Source organism: Apodemus sylvaticus, chromosome 16 (genome assembly GCF_947179515.1).
Source record: "Apodemus sylvaticus chromosome 16, mApoSyl1.1, whole genome shotgun sequence".
NCBI lineage: Eukaryota > Metazoa > Chordata > Mammalia > Rodentia > Muridae > Apodemus > Apodemus sylvaticus.
Window position 1 is genome coordinate 56,995,273 of NC_067487.1, and position 18,477 is coordinate 57,013,749.

The following is an 18,477-nucleotide window of genomic DNA, read 5'->3' on the forward strand; positions in this document are numbered from 1 at the left end:
ATGATTTTTAAAGAATTTCTGTAAAACAGTGACTTTAAAATATTGAGCTAATGTTAATGTGGCAGGATTACAGCACAAGTTTTATACAGTTAGCTTACTGGGATTGCACATCATTGAAATTGAGAGGAATTTCTATGTAGAACTGTGAGGTCAAAACAAGAGCAGTTCATTTTGTTTTAATAAAAAACACTTTCCTTAGTGCTTAACAGTAATGTATTAGTTGCTTTTAAAATTGGAGAGAATTTAACCACTGACTACATTTCTTGATAAGAGATATTAACTTAGGAGTATAAATAAAAAGAAAAATTGGTATATATTATGAAATTTTAAGGATTACAGGAACAAATGTCTTGCTATATACGTTTGAAGACAGTTAAAGGTGCAGAAAGCAGTGGTGATGACAGCATCTGACCTGAGTCTGTCTCACTCTACAGTCTAGCAGTGTTTCTCTCCTTCTCTCATGTGCCATCATTGTTTTGTTTCACATCTTAAAGTATATTATTTGTTTACTTTTTTCCTTCTGCATTTTAAGCATCCCCAGACATCCAGTCCAGGAGATTGTTGCCAAGATGATAGATTCATGTCAGGAGAGCAGACCCTCCCATCAGGTGCACTTAGTCACAGAGATCTTCCAGACAGCTTGATGAAAGTAGGTGCTCCCGCCAGAGAAGTGAGCTTGCTACGGTTTGCAGTGTTTGAATTTGAAATCTTATGTTCTTTGACTAAAAATATTTTATGAGACCTCTCTTGTGTTCATTATGTAGGGTTATTTTTAAATGATTCATAAATACAAGATAGAATTCGGCTCTGCTGTTTCCCAGTTTATTCTGTGATATTTCATGCTAGAGAATAATTGTATGGTTACATTGGTTTCTGTAGTTCCACCTACTTATTTTAGTATTCATTTGATTAAGAAGTTTTTAGTGTTCTTGATAATAAACCTACTTGGGAAGTTAGAAGATGACTTTATTTTAAATTCTGCATTTTAGAATCTCTTACTGTTAAACTAAAACCATTTGAAAATATTTAGATATAATTAGAAATCATCTTGAAAGACATTTTTATATAATAGAGCAGGTGATCATTGTGATTTTTAGTATTTTGTAGATAAAAACTTACAGATAAATTATTTTGAAAATGTCAGAGGTAATTTGCATTCTCTCTCAGCCACTCTTTCTTGTTTTAACCAATTATATACCTCTAGTGTAATCAGATACAACTATGAGTCATGTTTATTATCTAAAACTTAATTTGCTCTTAAATATAGGCATCTAGCCATACCATATATAAACTGATACACGCTTATTTATTTTATCCCTTTTTCTTTTAATTCAAAGTTATCATCCAGTTCTTTTCTTTTCAACATGCATCTTTATAACTTAGTTCTTAACTTTTTTAATTTCATGAGACATTGGCTAAACAAAGACTAATATATTTCTTATATTTAATGTTGATTAGACAAAACCAAATAGCAGTTCCTAAGAATAGGACAAGCTTAGTAAAGTAAGCACATGTCTCTTAGCACTTGAAGCCCAAGATTGGAAGATCAAGAGTTTGACACTAGCCTGAGCTAATCAGGGAGCAAGCAAGCAAGATGGCTTGGTGGGAGGGGCATGTGTCCTCAAGTCTGACAAAGGGAGCCTACATGGTGGAAAGGGAGAATAGATTCATGAAAGTTGTTGTCTGACTTTGCACACGTGTCATGGCCATGCATGCACCTACACATTTGCATATATACACACATAAATAAGTGTTACTTAACAACAACAGCAACCAAAAGAGCCATTCAGATGTCTGGGATGTGGAGTTGTAACTAGGACAGAGCATTTACCTGGCATAAAGAAGGCCTTATCTTGGTTTTTTGTCAGAGGAGGATAATGAAATCTGCATATGGAATAAATGATATAAACAGAGGAAAAAGTGGGGGCCCTGTAGATTTTTCTGTAAATAGTAAAATAGTAGCACAGCTAGGTAGAGCACCTTTTAATAGATTTGTAGCTTTAAATTTATAGTTATCCAGTGACAGATAACTTTAATAGATTTTTCCAGACATGTAACCATAACATAGTACCTAACCCAATATAAGATTTGTCACAAAATATTGTCATTTTTCCCCACTGTCATAAACTACACATATATTGTCCTAGACTTCAGAATTAACTAAAGTTTTAGTATAACAGTGACAAAAAGTGTCCTTTTAGAATAAGTTTTCTTACTAAACAAACTTTTTTGTATTTTTAGCAAGATAGAGTTCACAACATACAATTCTTAAACTTTTGCCAAACTTCTCATTTTAGATAATTTTAAGGAAATTTTGTTTTCTGCTCAAAAAACACTTTTCTGTTAGCCAGCAAGGAAATTTTAAGTGATTAAATAACTGAAGCATTTATTTCCTCTTCTGTCTAAAGTCTTTTTACATATGAACATTTATAATATAAATGTGGACTTAATTTTTAGCTAGTTTCTTCATAGAACAGAATAAGTTATTTGCTACTAATGTAATCCCAAATCTAAATCCAGGGTCAGTTTCTTAACACATGGGTGGTATTAAAGATTGTTTAAATCTGGTGATGTTTTTTTTTTCTCATATTGAGGAAAATAAAGTAGAATATCAGTACTTGAGGCTTGGATTTTTAATGTTCCACAGAGCTAATATTTAGAGAGCTTAAAAATTGTTGATACATGCACGCATACATACACAACAAATCACTTAATTCCTATGTAGATAGCTGAATTGACTTGTTTCTTCTGAAAAGGAAGAAATAAAGGTAGCAAATATATTCAAATTAAGAAAAAGCTGCACTCCTGATTTATTTTCCCCCAGAGGAAAAACAGAAAAAAAAATCTACCTTTTTAGGTGAGCAGTAGTGGTACGTGTCTTTAATCCCAGCATTAAGGAGGCAGAGGCAGGTAGATCTCTTGAGTTTGAGGCCAGCCTGGTCTACTGAGTTAAGTTCCAGGACAGCCAGGGAGAGAAACCTTATCTCGAAAGACAAACAAACAAAATACACCTTTTGTGTATGTGTATTATGATCTGCTATGAAAAGATACCCTTCTAATAGGCAAATAAATTTAAAGGGATTTTTTTTCAATATATAAAGATTTGTTTTGTTTTATGTTAAGGTTTTTCAATATACTTGTTTCCTATTTTAACATTTGGTCAAAGTAACAGATTTATATCTAACAGAAAAAGCAATTCATTTAAAATATAGATGAGGCCTTCTTTTAGAAGTTTGCCATTAGATTCGATCATTAAACATCCAAGCAAATTTATAATTAAGACAGTAATAACTTTTCTTTTGGAAAAATAGTTTTAGAAAAATATAGTGGTTTACAAGAATATAGTGGTTTTATAAAATGGTTTAGAAGACTATAGTAACTCAGTGTTGAATGGTATATAATGTTAAAACTCTAGTACTTTTGTATTAATCTAAGGAGAATATTAAGATAATTCATGTTTTTCTTAGATGCCTTTGAGTAATGGACAAATGGGCCAGCCTCTCAGGCCTCAGGCAAATTATAGTCAAACACATCATCCCCCTCAGGCTTCTGTGGCAAGGCATCCCTCTAGAGAACAACTAATTGATTATTTGATGCTGAAAGTGGCCCACCAGCCTCCACATACACATCCCCATTGTTCTCCTAGACAAGGCCATGAACTGGCAAGGCAAGAGGTAAGACTCATCACGACTGTTTGAAATATGAAATTAAACTTTGCATATATCCTTATAGGTGAATAGCAATAACTCCATATAGAATTTTAACAGCAGTTTTTACATTTTGTTTATAAACTTTAGTTTTCTAAAGTATTAAACGTTGTAGTTTTTAACTTGGCTTCGTGATCATGTAAAATAAGGTTTGTTTGGGTTTTTTTAATTCTAAGGCTATTGCTTGTACAAGATGAATTGATGGTGCTCCAGTAGATTTTCTTCTAGGACTGTAAATAGTAGACCTTTTAGTCTCCGTTCTACACTAGAATCTTGGCTCTTACAGTTGGAAATTCAGCTAGTCTGCAGAGTGGGTTGAAGGTTTAGTCTTGAAGATGTATAGGTCTTAGTTTCATATGCCTTAGTGCTTTATGTATGAGATGATGGTGATAGTATTGAAACCTTTGGTAGGGATCACATTTTGTTTTGACTGAATCTATGTAAATAGGAGCATCCTATAACAGAAATTTAGCTTCTGTCACCCACAATATACAGCACCCTGAAGGCTGAAGCTGGAGAGTAGTGTAGTCAAAGCCAACTTGGATGCATCAGACAATCTAGATTAGCTTAGGCTGTTTAGTGAGAGACCCTGTGTCCTAATACAAGACAGCACTTAAGGGCCAGAGGAAGGAGGATCTCTGTGAGTTTAAGCCAACCTGGTCTACACAGCAGATTCCAAGTCATCCAGGACTGCATGGTGAGACCCTATCTCAAGAAAATGTTTCTGGATTCTCATTTTATAGCTGTTTATTAAAACTGCTGTCAATTGATCTGATCTTAAAAGCCTAACCCCCCTGAAGCATATAAACAGATAGAGAGAATGAGATGTTGATTTCTTAAAAACAGCTCTGAACATCATAATTACCTTATTATGACATATGGCAATGATCTGTAAGTGAAAACTGATGGAAATATGTCCATGTTTTCTGTAGCTATGCACCATGCCATTAAAATTCATACTGGCTAAAAGTTAAAATAGGGCCAATGTCAATTGATTGACTAAGCTCATAAGTGGTAAAGTTAGAAGCTACACTTGGTAATCCCACTGTGCCTTTAACTCACTAACTCATTAACATTAATACTGTTCTGTGTTGTCATGCCACCTCATCTGCCCAAATGTCTATTTTTGATGAATCCTTGAATATTCTGCTCGAATATAATTCACCAGGATATAAATAGGATAGTATTGTATATTTTTCTGATATAGTAATATTTCCTTTATTTTCATATTAAATCAGATTCGAGTAAGAGTAGAAAAGGATCCAGAACTTGGATTTAGCATATCAGGAGGTGTTGGGGGTAGAGGAAACCCTTTCAGACCTGATGATGACGTAAGTTGTTTTTTAATATGTCCTTGAACATTCATAAGGTGCCACATATTGATCCCATACTTAAGTGAAAATGTAAATCTATATGGCTCTCATTCTATTTCTTTATTTCCTTTGGTCTTTGAAATTTGATCATTCCATGTTGTTTGAAGGAAAGAATTTAACCAAAAATGTGAATATTGATGATATTACCAAGCTATTTCTAGTTTCGTTATTGTTTCTCCAAAAATCCACAGAAGTGATATTGCTATGTTGATAAAGTCAGAAGCAGAAATTATTTTGATCTGTCAGAGTGTTTTTTCTGAAAAGTCGAGACAGTTTCTACTATACTCACATATTAGCATGTATTGAAAAAAGGTTTTCTTTGTTATCGATTCATGATTTCATTTTGTAGTTTGGCAATAAATAATTATTTTTTGTTATTGTTCATTAAAGGGTATATTTGTAACAAGGGTACAGCCTGAAGGACCAGCATCAAAATTACTACAGCCAGGAGATAAAATTATTCAGGTAATTAAATCAACCACCTTTATTAAGTTTTTCATTTTCATTTTTCAATAATTTTATTTTATAATACTTTTTAGTGTTTATATACCTTTTATTTTTAAATAGTTCTACTTTATACATTGAAAATCATGATTATATGTTTGATATATCATTTTAAGTTTAGAAATGTTCATATTTAGTAATTTAGGGGATCTACTTGGAGGTGAATTAATATCAAATAATAAAATTTCAAAATTTGAGAAACCTTTTTGCATTTGCACTTTTTTCCTGTTACTTCAACCATTCGTTTTACCTAAATACATAAGTTATGGTCACTTCCTCCTACTCCACCATTGTTAGTTCAGATAACAAGAAGTAACCTTCAAACCAAAAATGATAGAGACATTAGAGTTTAATAGCTGAAAGTAGAGATTTCAAATTGAATCCTGCTCAACCCTTCTTAAATGTTAACTTAGCGACTGCATCAGTAATACATAGAATAAAATTGAAGTGATTCAAACAATGTCAGGCACATTCATGTTAGTACAACTTTTAATTTTTAATTTTTTTATTTTTAAATAATTTTCTAACTCCAAAAACTGACAAGAACCGTCTAACATAGTATCCAGTATTATTTTCCTTATACACACACACACACACACTAGGTGGGGAGAGAGGAGAGGTTATTCTGATAGGAATCTGGTTGCAGAATAAGAGCTCAATAAATAATAGCTAACCTTTATATAACCTGTATGCTGGTCTTGAACCATTGGTTCCTTATATGAGAAGTTTAGACATTGCCTTCAGGTAACCTCACAGTTTGGTAAGGCTGGGCGTACCTTAACACATACACACAACAACCTGATCCTGTCTTAGACAAGTACCTCCCAACATCTGTTCACTATACTAAAACTATCTAAGGGGCTGAGTAGGAGGCTCAGTGGCTAAGTGTACTAACTGTTCTTCCAGAGGATACAGGGTGGGTTCCCAGGAACAGCCCTCAGTGTCAGGGCATCTGACACCCTCTTCTGGCCTCCTTGGGTACCAAAAGTCCAGACACTGACTTCAGTTACCTTCGTTTTGGTAGCCTGACTCATATGAAGGCAGAATCCCCATACACATACAAACTAAAAGCTTCTGGGTTAGTTCTTCAGAGATTATATTTCCATATATTTCCATATTTCCCAGTATACAGTGTAGGGACCATTAGTCTATTTGTGTTTTTTATTTTATATGTGTGTGTACAGATATGTGCTGCACTTCATGAGTGTAGAGGTCAGACAACAACTTGAAGGAGTCAGTTTTCTCCTGATGGTGGTCCCCAGAATCAAGCTCAAGGCTTCCCACACGCAATTAAGTGGCTTCCTCTCTGAGCCACTTCATCCACCAGTACGCTCTTTTAAATTGCTAGACAAATTAGAGATTTGTGAACTGTCAGAAAATTACATCTAAAATTACAAATACATTTCTAAAATTTTTTCTAAAAGGTTTTTTCCCATTTTCTTCTAGGCTAATGGCTACAGTTTTATCAACATTGAACATGGGCAAGCAGTGTCCTTGTTAAAAACTTTCCATAATGCAGTAGAACTCATCATTGTACGAGAAGTTTCTTCATAAGCACTATAACAAAAAAAATGGGGGAAGATAACAAGATTTATGGAAGATACTTGCAAGGAAAATGACTATTTTGCTTATTTTTATATATAAAGAAGAACTCAAACTGTTGGCTTGGAACTTGTACATTACTGAAATAATGGACCTTGTGGTTAGAGGGAAGAACCACTGTACAGAAGATAAAAGAGACTGTTGGATTCAAATCATATAAAATTTGTTGTTAGGTTTTTAAACTTAGCAAATCAAGGCTACAAAAACAAAATTATGTTGTTTTTGTATAGATTGTAGGTTTATTTTTGGATTTCATACACACGACTGACTGTATGCAAGGCAATAGTTAGCCTTGATGTAGCCCAGAGACAGATGGCAGAGCTGTCTATCTCATAGCTTTTGTGTCCTTACTTTTATTCAACTGGTATTAATGTTTTTTCTGCCGAACTACTTTTTCCTTGTGGGTGAGAGGTTTGAAGTGTTGGCTTTTGCTGTGTGCGTACTGAGGAGCAGGTAGATGAAGTTGGTGCTGGTGGGCTCACTTTTCAAGGCCAGATTAAAGCATTATTTCCTATAAAAATCTGAGGCAAACGGTGAAAAAAAGTTACCTGATAATGTATTTTTATTAATAGAATAATGCAATAAAATATGTAACGTCTTTTTAAAAGACAATAATTGCATTTTATGAGCTCTACAAGATCGATTCTTGTCATAGCATATACATTTGCTACTGGTGATTCAATTTTTAATTTTTTTAGTTACTGAGGTTTTTAACTCTAATGTAGATGCATGTCCACGCATTTCTCATACTATGAAGTCCCAATACTTTTTTCTTTGATAAATGGTGGTACTTGCAACCTAATTTTTATAATTAGCACTCCATCATAATCTAATCTATAATTTTTGTTTTAAAAAGCAGATGAAACTAAAAAGCCAGTTTTAAGTTTTGTGTGTCACCCATAATACAAAATGTCTGAAGGTTTCAGAAAGCCTCCTGGTTTTGTTGGCCTGGCCTTGCCTTGGTAGAGTGAGAGGAAATGTGAGTGTGCATGGAGCTAGGAAACCAAAGCAAGTGTGAGCCTGGCACAGCGATGGAGCATTGCTGAGGAGAGCGGAGAGCAAAGGGTGGTCCCGAGGCTGGCTGGCCTGCCTGCCTGCCTGCCTGCCTGCCTGCCAGTGTGGTGTTCAGAAAAGGGCTGTTCTACAGATAACATTCAATGTGAACTCCACACACCAGAGTCTTTAAAGGGTTTCTAAATGTCCTGGTATGATAGCATTTTACCACCAATTGCCTTTGTTCCTAGTTACTGTAACAAGTATTGATGATAGAAGTCTATTAATTTTGTTTATTCAAACCATTAATTTTATTTGCTTTCGTTCTATATAATCAAATAAAATTTGGGTAACATGCAGTGGTAAGAAAATGCATGATTATTTGGACCAGAGGAAAGTGCCATAGGAGACCAGCAACTGTTTTTAGTTGAGGCTAGTCTGAAATTTTTATTAAAGCAATACTCAGTTCTTAATTTTTTTAATTTCTGAGAAGCATAATTTGGGTAATTTTAATGTGTTATGCTCTTCAGCCTTGATTAGTTGAGATTCTTATAGGACTAGCTAAAGCACCACCTACATTATTTTTACAAAATGAGTTGGACTCATTTCCATTTCTAGTCAAAATAGTCAGCACTTTTAAAAATATTTGAACTTAAAGTTAAATATTGCACTTCTTTCAAGCTGTTATCAATTGGGTATTGTACTGTATAGTTTTAATAATTTTGATTGAAACCCTTTAACAACTCTTTGTAAATTTTAACTCATTTTTAGTTGATTTTCAGTACTATTTACATAGGAATTGATTTTTATGAATATAGTAGAAGAAATGTGCTGTATTTTGATAAAATTCACTTGTATGTGTTGTAATCTCTTAAACAAAGAATGACAAACAGCTTCTTTAATATGAGTCTCGGTGTTCCCTTTATTCTCATTTTATGTTGGTTATTGAGTTCCCTGATGAAAGACTCATTGGCAGCCTTTATATTTACAATAAGCCTTAAGCCGCATAATACCTGGGCAGGTGCCTGCCCTCCAATGCTGTTCAAATCTACTTTGCTATTGATAACCCCGTTATTACTTCCTGTTTACTATGCTCCACCTGGGCTGCTCTTACCTCCAATTGGACAGCCCTCAGGACCACATTCCGGCTCAGCTAACCCTTGGCAGCTTTTCATTTCTCCTGCATGTTCCTCCATCCGCTCAAGCCCACAAAATCTGCATGTGGACTCTTGGAAGTTTTAAAGATAAAATTGCACGAGTTTCCTACATGTTTTAAACACTGTTTTATATTTTGGCATAGGAAGTCTTGAGACAAGTTTTTGCTATGTAGCACAGAAAGTATTCAGACTCACTGTGTAGCTAGAACTCTGAATCCTCCTGCCTCAGCTCTCCTACTGCTGGCATTACAGGCTTGTAGCTCAGTGCCTGAATTGTTTACTTTAGACATTACAAACGTTGCCTAGTCCACAGCTGTTGATAGTATCTTGTTAGGTTTAGCATGTATGTGATCAATTCTCATTTGTGCTTCATTATTCTTAGTAAAGTCTCCATGCCCGAGTCACAGAGCTCCTCTTCCATGTTTCCTTCTGTTAACCGTGTAGATTTTCTCTGTGGTTGAAACCCTTAGTCCATCTATCTTGAGTTTATCACTGACTGTTGTGTCAGGTGGAGATCCACCTACATGGTCTCCTGCATCAACTGTAAAAGCCCACTTTTAAAATTTTTAATTGTATATATGTGGTGTTTACCTGCTTACATGCCAGAATACCATGCATGCAGTGCCCAAAAGACAAAATGGGGCACTGATCTCCTGGCACTTTTGTTACAGTTTTAAGCCTCCTGTAAATACTCGGAATTGAGGCCAAACCTTGTGGAAGATCAAGAACAATCCGTGCTCTTGACCTATGAGCCGTCTCTCCAGCCCCAGCCCACTTGACCTGTGAGCCGTCTCCCCAGCCTCAGCCCACTTTCTTACTATGTGCAATGTAAAGTCTGTCACATGTCATGCACCTATGTATACAGGACTTTCTGAGCATCTGCCTTATATTGTTCCAGCAAAGTTGTTAAGTTTATATTGAATACCTATGTCTGTATTCCATTAATAACTGACTTTAGTACTTGCCTTTATGTATGACATAAAACCTGCATGTATTTTAGTATTTTATACTAGCATTTCTCCTCAAGCCTCAGCATCTGTCAGTCTCCTGCAAGATGCCCAAGAATTTACATTCAAAGCACGTTCTCAGGTGCTGTTGTTGCCTGTAGTCTAGAGATACCAGACTTCACTGCCTTAAGGGTAATTGATCTTTGCTCCCGTTTTTTGCTCCTCCCGCCTCCTGTAAATTTCATGGTAAGTTTTTGACATTTCATTTTTTAGTTATGATCAATAATGGCAGAATCAGGCAGAATATGAAATGATGACTTTGGTAGTGCTGAGCATAGGATGGTGAAGAATAGTGATGCTGAGGGAGGGGAAGTAAGGGATGAACTACAACCATCCCGGGCTATGCCCTTGAGGAAGTGTCATGAGCTGTGGGAGCAGAAAGGAGGGCCTAGGCAGAACTTTTAAAAGTGACAATTGCTAAGAATTTTCCCTGCCTGGTATCTTACACATGTTTTGGCATACCTTCACGTTTCCTATGAACGTCCCTTAAGTTACAGCCCTATAAAATGTTCACACTGCAATTGCATCACTAAAAATCATCTAAAGAGAAGAAATGCTAGCTCTTTATTCTGGTTATTTCAAACCATCTTGCTGTAAAGCCATTGCTGACATGGGACTCACTGCAGTCCTGCTTCAGCCTCACAACTGCTGGAATTACAGGCATGCATGCCATGCCCGGCTGTTTGCATGGTAAGTTTTATGTGTTCACGAAAGAACAGAAATAACTAAATATAAAAACTTTCATTTTTGAGAGAAGGACTCTCTTTAACCCAGGTTGTTCTGGAACTCAGTATCTTGTTCAGACTGACTTTGTGCTCACAGCAGTTCTCCTGTCTCAGGATGCTGAGTGCTGGGATTATAGATGTTCCAACAAACCTGATGGATAGTGTCAATTAGATAAGATACAAGTCAGAAGTGGTCAAGTTTGATAACCATCACAGCATGTGACTGATTTTGCTTAAATGAGTAAATCAATGAGTCAATAGTTTTGACTATTTTTTTACTCCCTGAGATTAATTTTTATTTTTGCATTGTTGTTTTGTTCATGTAGATAGCATAGCAAGGTTATACAGATCAAAAGACAACTGGCAGGAGTCCATTCTTCTTCCATGTGTGAATTCTATGTATTGAATTCTTGTTATCTAGGCACCAAGTTACTCACTGAGCCATCTTGGCCACCCAATAACTACTTTTAAATATATTTTTTAAATATAAATAACTTAATAGGAAATGAAGTAGGGAAAGATGCGTCCTCATGAAACTCACTAGTCTTTATTCTATCTTCCAGAAGAATTAAGAGGGAAGCAGAGATCCTATTTGAAGGAAAAAACAAAACTCCACATAATCTTAGGACAAGAATGTATATTCAAATGTACAAAGTTCAGATTACACCAACTAAAAAGTCTCGAGAGACCAGTGTTGAGGTGTGCCATAATAAGAGATCACAAAGATGATGGAGTCCGCTGGCATGACACTTGCTAGGATGCACAGAGGCTGATTCAATTCCTAGCACCTCAAAAACTGGGTATGGTGGCATATGAGATTCAAGAATTCAAAAAGTATTAGGTGTTAATTTAGCAAATTGGGAGTCCAGTCTGGGTTTCATAAGATTCTGCCACCAAAATGATGATGATGAGAAAACTAAGCCATTATAGCCAGGCATGGTGGTGCATACCCTTAATCTCAGCACTTGGGGAGGCAACAGCAGGCAATTTTCTGAATTTGAGGCCTGCCTGGTGTATGGAATTTCAGAAGCCAAGGGTACAGAGAGAAGCCCTGTTTCAAGAATGAAAAGGAAAAAAAATGAATTATTATGTGCAAAGCACCTGCTATTATCATCAGATTTCTCAGTGGAAACCTAGGCTAGAAGAGATGAAGCTAATATATATCCCTATCGGCCAGGAAAACAGTATCTGGAAAACTCCTCGAAAATGAAGTTGAAATTAAAGTTTTCCCAGGTAAGAGAAAGGTCAAGTATTTCACTACTAAACCCATCCTCCAAGGAATGCTTAACAGTTCTGAAGAGTTCTTCAAGTTAAAGCAAATGAGTCATAAACAGCAATACAAAGCCAGATTAAACTGCTGAACTCAGTATAGGTAAGCATACAGGTAAATACAGAATCTTGTGTCATAATATGGTCATGTAATTCATTTTCAAATGAGGCAAAGGATTTTAAAGTATAAGGCTATCTTAATGTGTATGTAATGAAGTTAATTTGTAACATGTAAGTGGCAAAAATACACAGGAATAAGCTTATTTGTGGTTGAAGTTAATTCAAAGTAGATTGCAATAACTTTAAGATATTTATGTAAATGCAGTGATAACCACAAAGATGTCTACAGTACAGATGGGAAATGATTAGGGAGTTCACACATTTCACACACACAAAAGAAGGCGGCCAAGAGCAAAGCTGCAACTCAAAAAATGCCAACTTGATGCACTCTTCCCTGCTGCAGTGACTTCATTGTAACTCAGTCAGATACCAAGAAAATGGATAATTGCTGAATTTATGGTTTTAAAACAAAACTATATGTTGTCTGCAAAAGGCTTGAGACCTTAAGAGTATACATGGACTAAAAGTGGAATAGAAAACGACAGCCCATGTAAACTGGACTCTCAGTACAAAGTAAAGCCAGACATAGTGGTACGTGCCTGCAGCCCCAGGATGCTTTGAAGACTGAGACAGGAGAGTTAGAGCAGCATAGCAGTATTTTAGGAAACAAGAGAGGAAGAAAGAATGAGAGTGAGCAGTAGAGGAGCAGAAAGACTAGATTGTTTAAGATAATTTGTGAGAGACAAGCAAGGAGATGGAATGATAAAGATGTTAATCAGTAGAAGACTACATCAGTTATCAATGTATACATACAAACACATAATAGAGCTTCCAAATAGAAACAAGCATTTACAGAAATGTAAGAAGTAGCAAAACAGTAGGAGAAGGCAGTCCTCAGTTTTCATTGTCATTGAGGAAATGTGGTCAGTGAGGAAAGAGAACTTGAACTTAAATTACATATATAAAGCAATCCACATCAGAATAATAGAGAATATATTATTCTTAAGTTGCATACTTGTCTTAGCTGCTTTTCTATTGCTGTGAAGAAACATCATGACCAAAATAAAGCATTTAATGGGGGTGTGCTTACAGCTTGAGTCAGTCCGTGACCCTGGCAGGGAGCATGGCACTGGAGCAGTAGCAGAGAGCAGAGAGACACAACAGCCGTGAGGCAGAGAGTACTAACTGGAAATGATGTGGTAGTGACACACCCCCAACAAGGCCCACCACACTCATCCTTCCCCAGCAGCTCCACCAACTTGAGACCATAACAAAACTTAAGATTGGTACCATTCCAAATATCTTCAGTGACTACAATAGGATGAAACTGAAAATAACTGAAGTAACCTGGAAAAAATCTACAAACATATAACAATGCACATACTTGTACACCAATGCATCAAACTAAAGACTGCAACAGAATCAGAATTGAGGAAAATTTATAGCATTAGCTGCTTAGGCAGAAATAACTCTAACTTAAAGATCTAAAACCCAGTATTAGGAAGTGCTAAAGATTAGAGCAAATATAAATAAAAAGTTTCATTTCCAAAAGCATTTACTTACTTGAAAGTCAAAACTGACAAACTTTCAAATATAATAAGTAAAAATTAACAAAAGAGACATTGCAACAGAACACAAAGGAAAAGAAATATATATACACATGTGAAACACTTGTATAACACTAGTAAATACAAATGTCTTTTTAGGTTTTCTCTGTATTTCAGGGCGATACAGAGAAGATCATCTGCCTCTGCCTCCTGAGTGAGGGTCTAAAGGCATGGGCCACCACCACCCTGGCTGAAATTTAAAAAATCTTAATAGACTTGTTATTAGTAAAGAGATTGAATCAATAGTCAAAAACCTAACAACAAAAGGCCCAGAAATGCACATTGTATCTATCCCTGAAAACTTTAAACATCAGTCCGTCTAAAGCTGTTCTGAAAGTTAGAGAGGAGAAAGCCTCAAAGATGGAAAAGATGGAAAGATGGAAAAGGCATCTGACCCCATGCCTGAGGGCCTGAGTTCACTTCCTGGAATCCCATGGTGGGAGAAGCTAGTTCCTACAAGTTGTCCTCAGGGCTTCACATGAGCACCAGGACACATTTGAGTATTTGTGCATACACGCACAAACTCCTTTAAGAATTAAAACTGGAATCACCATGTATAATCCCAGCACTCTATAGGCAGAGACCAGCCTAGTCCACATAGCAAGTTCCAGGTTAGTTAGGGCTACAGATAGAGCTTGTCTATAAACAAAACTAAGAAGACAGGATACTTTCAAACACAATGAGGCTAGATTACCCTTATATCAAAACTAGGCAAAGATAGCATAGAGCCATAGGCCAATATCCTTGATACAAAAATCCTAATTAAAAGGGAGCAGAAAGAATGTAAGGGCAAGAGCAAGAAAGTGGAGTGCTGTAGTGTTAGGACTCAAGGTGATAAGATGGCCATTGCAGCTTTGAGTCTTGGCATCTGTAATTACTTCTATGCACAATTCTGTAAATAACCCCTCTGTCGTGCTCTTGTAGCCAACTAATTAAGCTCATTTGGTGACACACACATAATCCCAAATATAATACTAACAAGCCAAATTCAACCTTACACTAAAGATTTATTCACCCTAATGAATATTTATACCTGAAATTCAGCATACAAAATCAAAGAATAAAAAGACTACATTATAAAAAATAACCATATGGTCATTAAAATCAATACAGACAAGTACAAAATTTCACACCTTCTCATCATTAAAACAGCAACAATCACACACACATGAATGTTGCTGGGTTCAGCAGCTACGATCACTTGCTGTGCAAACATGACAACCATGTTTGAGTCCCCAGCATCTATGTAGGAAGCACCAGGGATGGCCAGGCTTCTATAATCCCAGCACTGGGGATGGAGATGGGAGCTTCCATCCCAGGTTCAGTGAGCTCCTGTCTCAGGAGAGTAAGTCAGAGAACACTAGAGGGGCTTCCTGGTGGCCCTCACCTACACACACATGCCCCTTCAATAGAAGAAAACTGGATATGAACATTCCACTGTTCAATGATAGAAGGCTGAGAGCTTTTTATCTAAGATTAGAGATGAGGACACTCATTTTTGTCACTGATAATACTGAAACTTCAAACCACAACAAGAAAAAAAAAGAGCCACATTGGAAAGGAGGGGTGTTACCTGTTCACTCTGACATTAGGATTAGGTGTATGCCTATGAAAAAATAGGCCCAAGGAATCACATTAATCTTAAAGACTTGATCATTTAAGAGAACTATCAACAAAGTTAAAAATGCAACCTAAGAGGTCAATATTCAGATATAAAGAACATCTACCACTGAACAACATGACTTGGATAGACATTTTTCTCCAAAGGCTGTATAAATGTCCAGTAAGCACAGGAAAGATATTAACACCAGTAATTATCAATGAAATGCAATAAAGCTACAATGAGTTAACTGCCCTGATAACCTATCAGAAGAACAGAAAACAATGTATTGTGAGGATACAGAGAAGGTAGAATTCTGATGTGCTATTGGCAAAATGTCAAATAACCATTATGGAAAACAGTATGAAAGCTTAAAAAAAAAGCAAACTTTTCAGGCCTGGTGGTTGTCTCCGTTACTTTTCTGTTGCCATAACAAAACATTGTGACCAAGGCCACTTATGAGGAAATGTATTTAATTTGGGGCTCACAGTTTCAGAGTCCATGTCCATCACTGGGGCCATGGCAGCGGGCAGGCAGGAATGGCACTGGAGCAATACCTGAGACCTCACACCCTCAAGCAACCAGAAGGTGCGGGTGCAGGAGGAAAAGAGAGCAATTTGGAATGGAAACAGTTTTTAAAACCTCAAAGCCCATGCCCTAGGCATACACCTAATCCTTCCCAAGTGGTTCCACCAGCTGGAACTGAGACAGCCAAATATCTGAGCCTTGTGGGGACCATTCTCACTCTAACCCCACATGGCTTCAGAGAATTGTCACTATAGTACAGTAGGAAATGCATTTAGTCCAACTTCAAAAGTCCCCATGTTAATTAATTAATCCACCCTCTGACTGTTCCACATCTGACTCTTCCCTACCCCTCTACCCCACCTGACCTCTAAATTCCCTGGGGCCTTCAGTCTCTTGAGGGTTAGGTGCATCATCTCTGAATGAACACAGACCCAGCAGTCCTTTACTGTATGTGTGTTGGGGGCCTCATGTCAGCTGGTGTATGCTGCCTGTTTAGTGGTCCAGTGTTTGAGAGATCCCGGGGGTCCAGGTGAATTGAGACTGCTGGTCCTCCTACAGGGTCACCCTCAGCTTCATTCATCCTTCCCTAATTCAATAGCAGGGGTCAGCTGCTTCTGTCCATTGGTTGGGTGCAAATAATCCGCATCCGACTTTTTCAGCTGCTTGTTGGGTCTTCTGGAGTATGGTCATGCTAGGTCCCTTGTTGTGAGCACTCCACAGCCTCAGAATAGTGTCAGGCCTTAGGACCTCCCCTTGAGCTGGATCCCACTTTGGGCCTGTTGCTGGACCTTCTTTTCCTCAGGCTCTTCTCCATTTCCATCCCTGTAATTCTTTCAGACAGGAACAATTATGGGTCAGAGTTGTGACTTTGGGATGGCCTCCCTCTCCCTCATTTGATGCCCTGTCCTCCTGCTGGAGGTGGGCTCTATAAAGTTCCCTCTCCCTACTGTCAGGCATTTCATCTAAGGTCCCTCCCTTTGAGTCCTGAGTGTCTCCCACCTCCCAGGTCTCTGGTGCATTCTGGAGAGTCCCCGCAACCTCCTGTCTCCCCAGAGGTTGCCTGTTTCCATTCTTTCTGCTGGCCCTCAGGTCTTCAGCCCTTTTCCCTCACCCAATACCAGATCAGGTTCCCCTCCCCTCCCTCTCCCTCCCCTGTCCACTTTCCCTCCCAGGTCCCTCCCTCCCTCCCCACTTGTGATTGCTTTGTTCTGCCTCCCAAGTGGGACTGAGGCATCTTCACTTGGGCACTTCAGCTTGTTGACCTTTTTGAGTTCTGTGGACTGTATCTTGGGTACTTTGTACTTATTCGGGTGCGGATGGGGCTAACATCCACTCAATGAGTACATACCATGTACTTTTGTGTCTGAGTACCTCACTCAGAGTGATATCTTCTAGATCCATCCATTTGCCTGCAAAACTCAGGATGTCCTCATTTTTAATAGCTGACTAGTATTACATTGTGTAAATTTTCTATATCCATTCTTCTGTCTTAGGATATCTGGGTTGTTTCCAGCTTCTGGCTATCACAAATAAGGCTGCTATGAACAAAGCAGAACATGTGCCCCTGTGACATGGTGTGGGGCATCTTTTGGGTATATTCTCAAGAGTGTTATTTCTGGGTCTTCAGATAGATCTATTTCTAATTATCTGAGAAACCTCCAGACTGATTTCCAGAGTGGTTGTACCAGTTTGTAATCCCACCATCAACAGAGAAGTGTTCCTCCTTTTCCACATTCTTTCCAATATGTGTTGTCTCCAGAGCTTTTGATCTTAGCCATTCTGATAGGTGTAAGGTGGAATCTCAGGATCATTTTGATTTGCATTTCTCTGATCACTAAGGACTTTGAACATTTATTTAGGTACTTCTCAGCCATTTGAGATTCCTCAATTGTGAAATTTCAGTTCTATATCCAATTTTTTTAATTGGGTTGTTTGGTTCTTTAGTGATTAGTTTCTTAAGTTCTTTATATATTTTGAATATTAGCCCTCTATCAGATGTGGAATTAGTGAAGATTTTTTTCCCAGTCTGTAGGTTGCCAATTTGTCTTATTGACTATGTCCTTTGTCTTACAGAAGCTTTCCAATTTCAAGAGGTCCTATTTATCAATTCTTGATCTTAAAGCATGAGACATTGGAGTTCTGTTTAAGAAATTCTCCCCTGTGCAGTGAGTTCAAGGCTCTTTCCCATTTTCTCCTCCTCCTCCTCCTCCTCCTCCTCCTCCTCCTCCTCCTCCTCTTCCTCTTCCTCCTCCTCTTCCTCTTCTTCTTTTTGAGACTAAAAGCAAATTTATTGAAATGATTAATAAAATTGATAAACTTTTAGCCAGACTGGTAAGGAACAACAG

The 18,477-nt window shown here is 37.3% G+C and overlaps 1 protein-coding gene across 5 annotated transcripts in view; it reads left to right on the forward strand.

Moving 5' to 3' along the window:
- The window catches only part of Erbin (erbb2 interacting protein), a 97,733-nt gene extending 87,995 nt beyond the window's left edge, over positions 1–9,738 (forward strand). For 2 of the 5 annotated variants that reach the window (XM_052160016.1, XM_052160018.1), the window contains 5 exons: positions 533–649; positions 3,468–3,674; positions 4,946–5,038; positions 5,471–5,545; positions 7,031–9,738. In XM_052160016.1, the coding sequence (XP_052015976.1) occupies positions 533–649; positions 3,468–3,674; positions 4,946–5,038; positions 5,471–5,545; positions 7,031–7,138 (600 nt within the window). In that variant the 3' untranslated portion in view covers positions 7,139–9,738. The remainder of the gene's footprint in view (positions 1–532; positions 650–3,467; positions 3,675–4,945; positions 5,039–5,470; positions 5,546–7,030) is intronic. The other 3 variants (XM_052160017.1, XM_052160019.1, XM_052160020.1) reach the window with 2 other exon arrangements.
- The last annotated feature ends 8,739 nt before the right edge of the window (positions 9,739–18,477 follow it).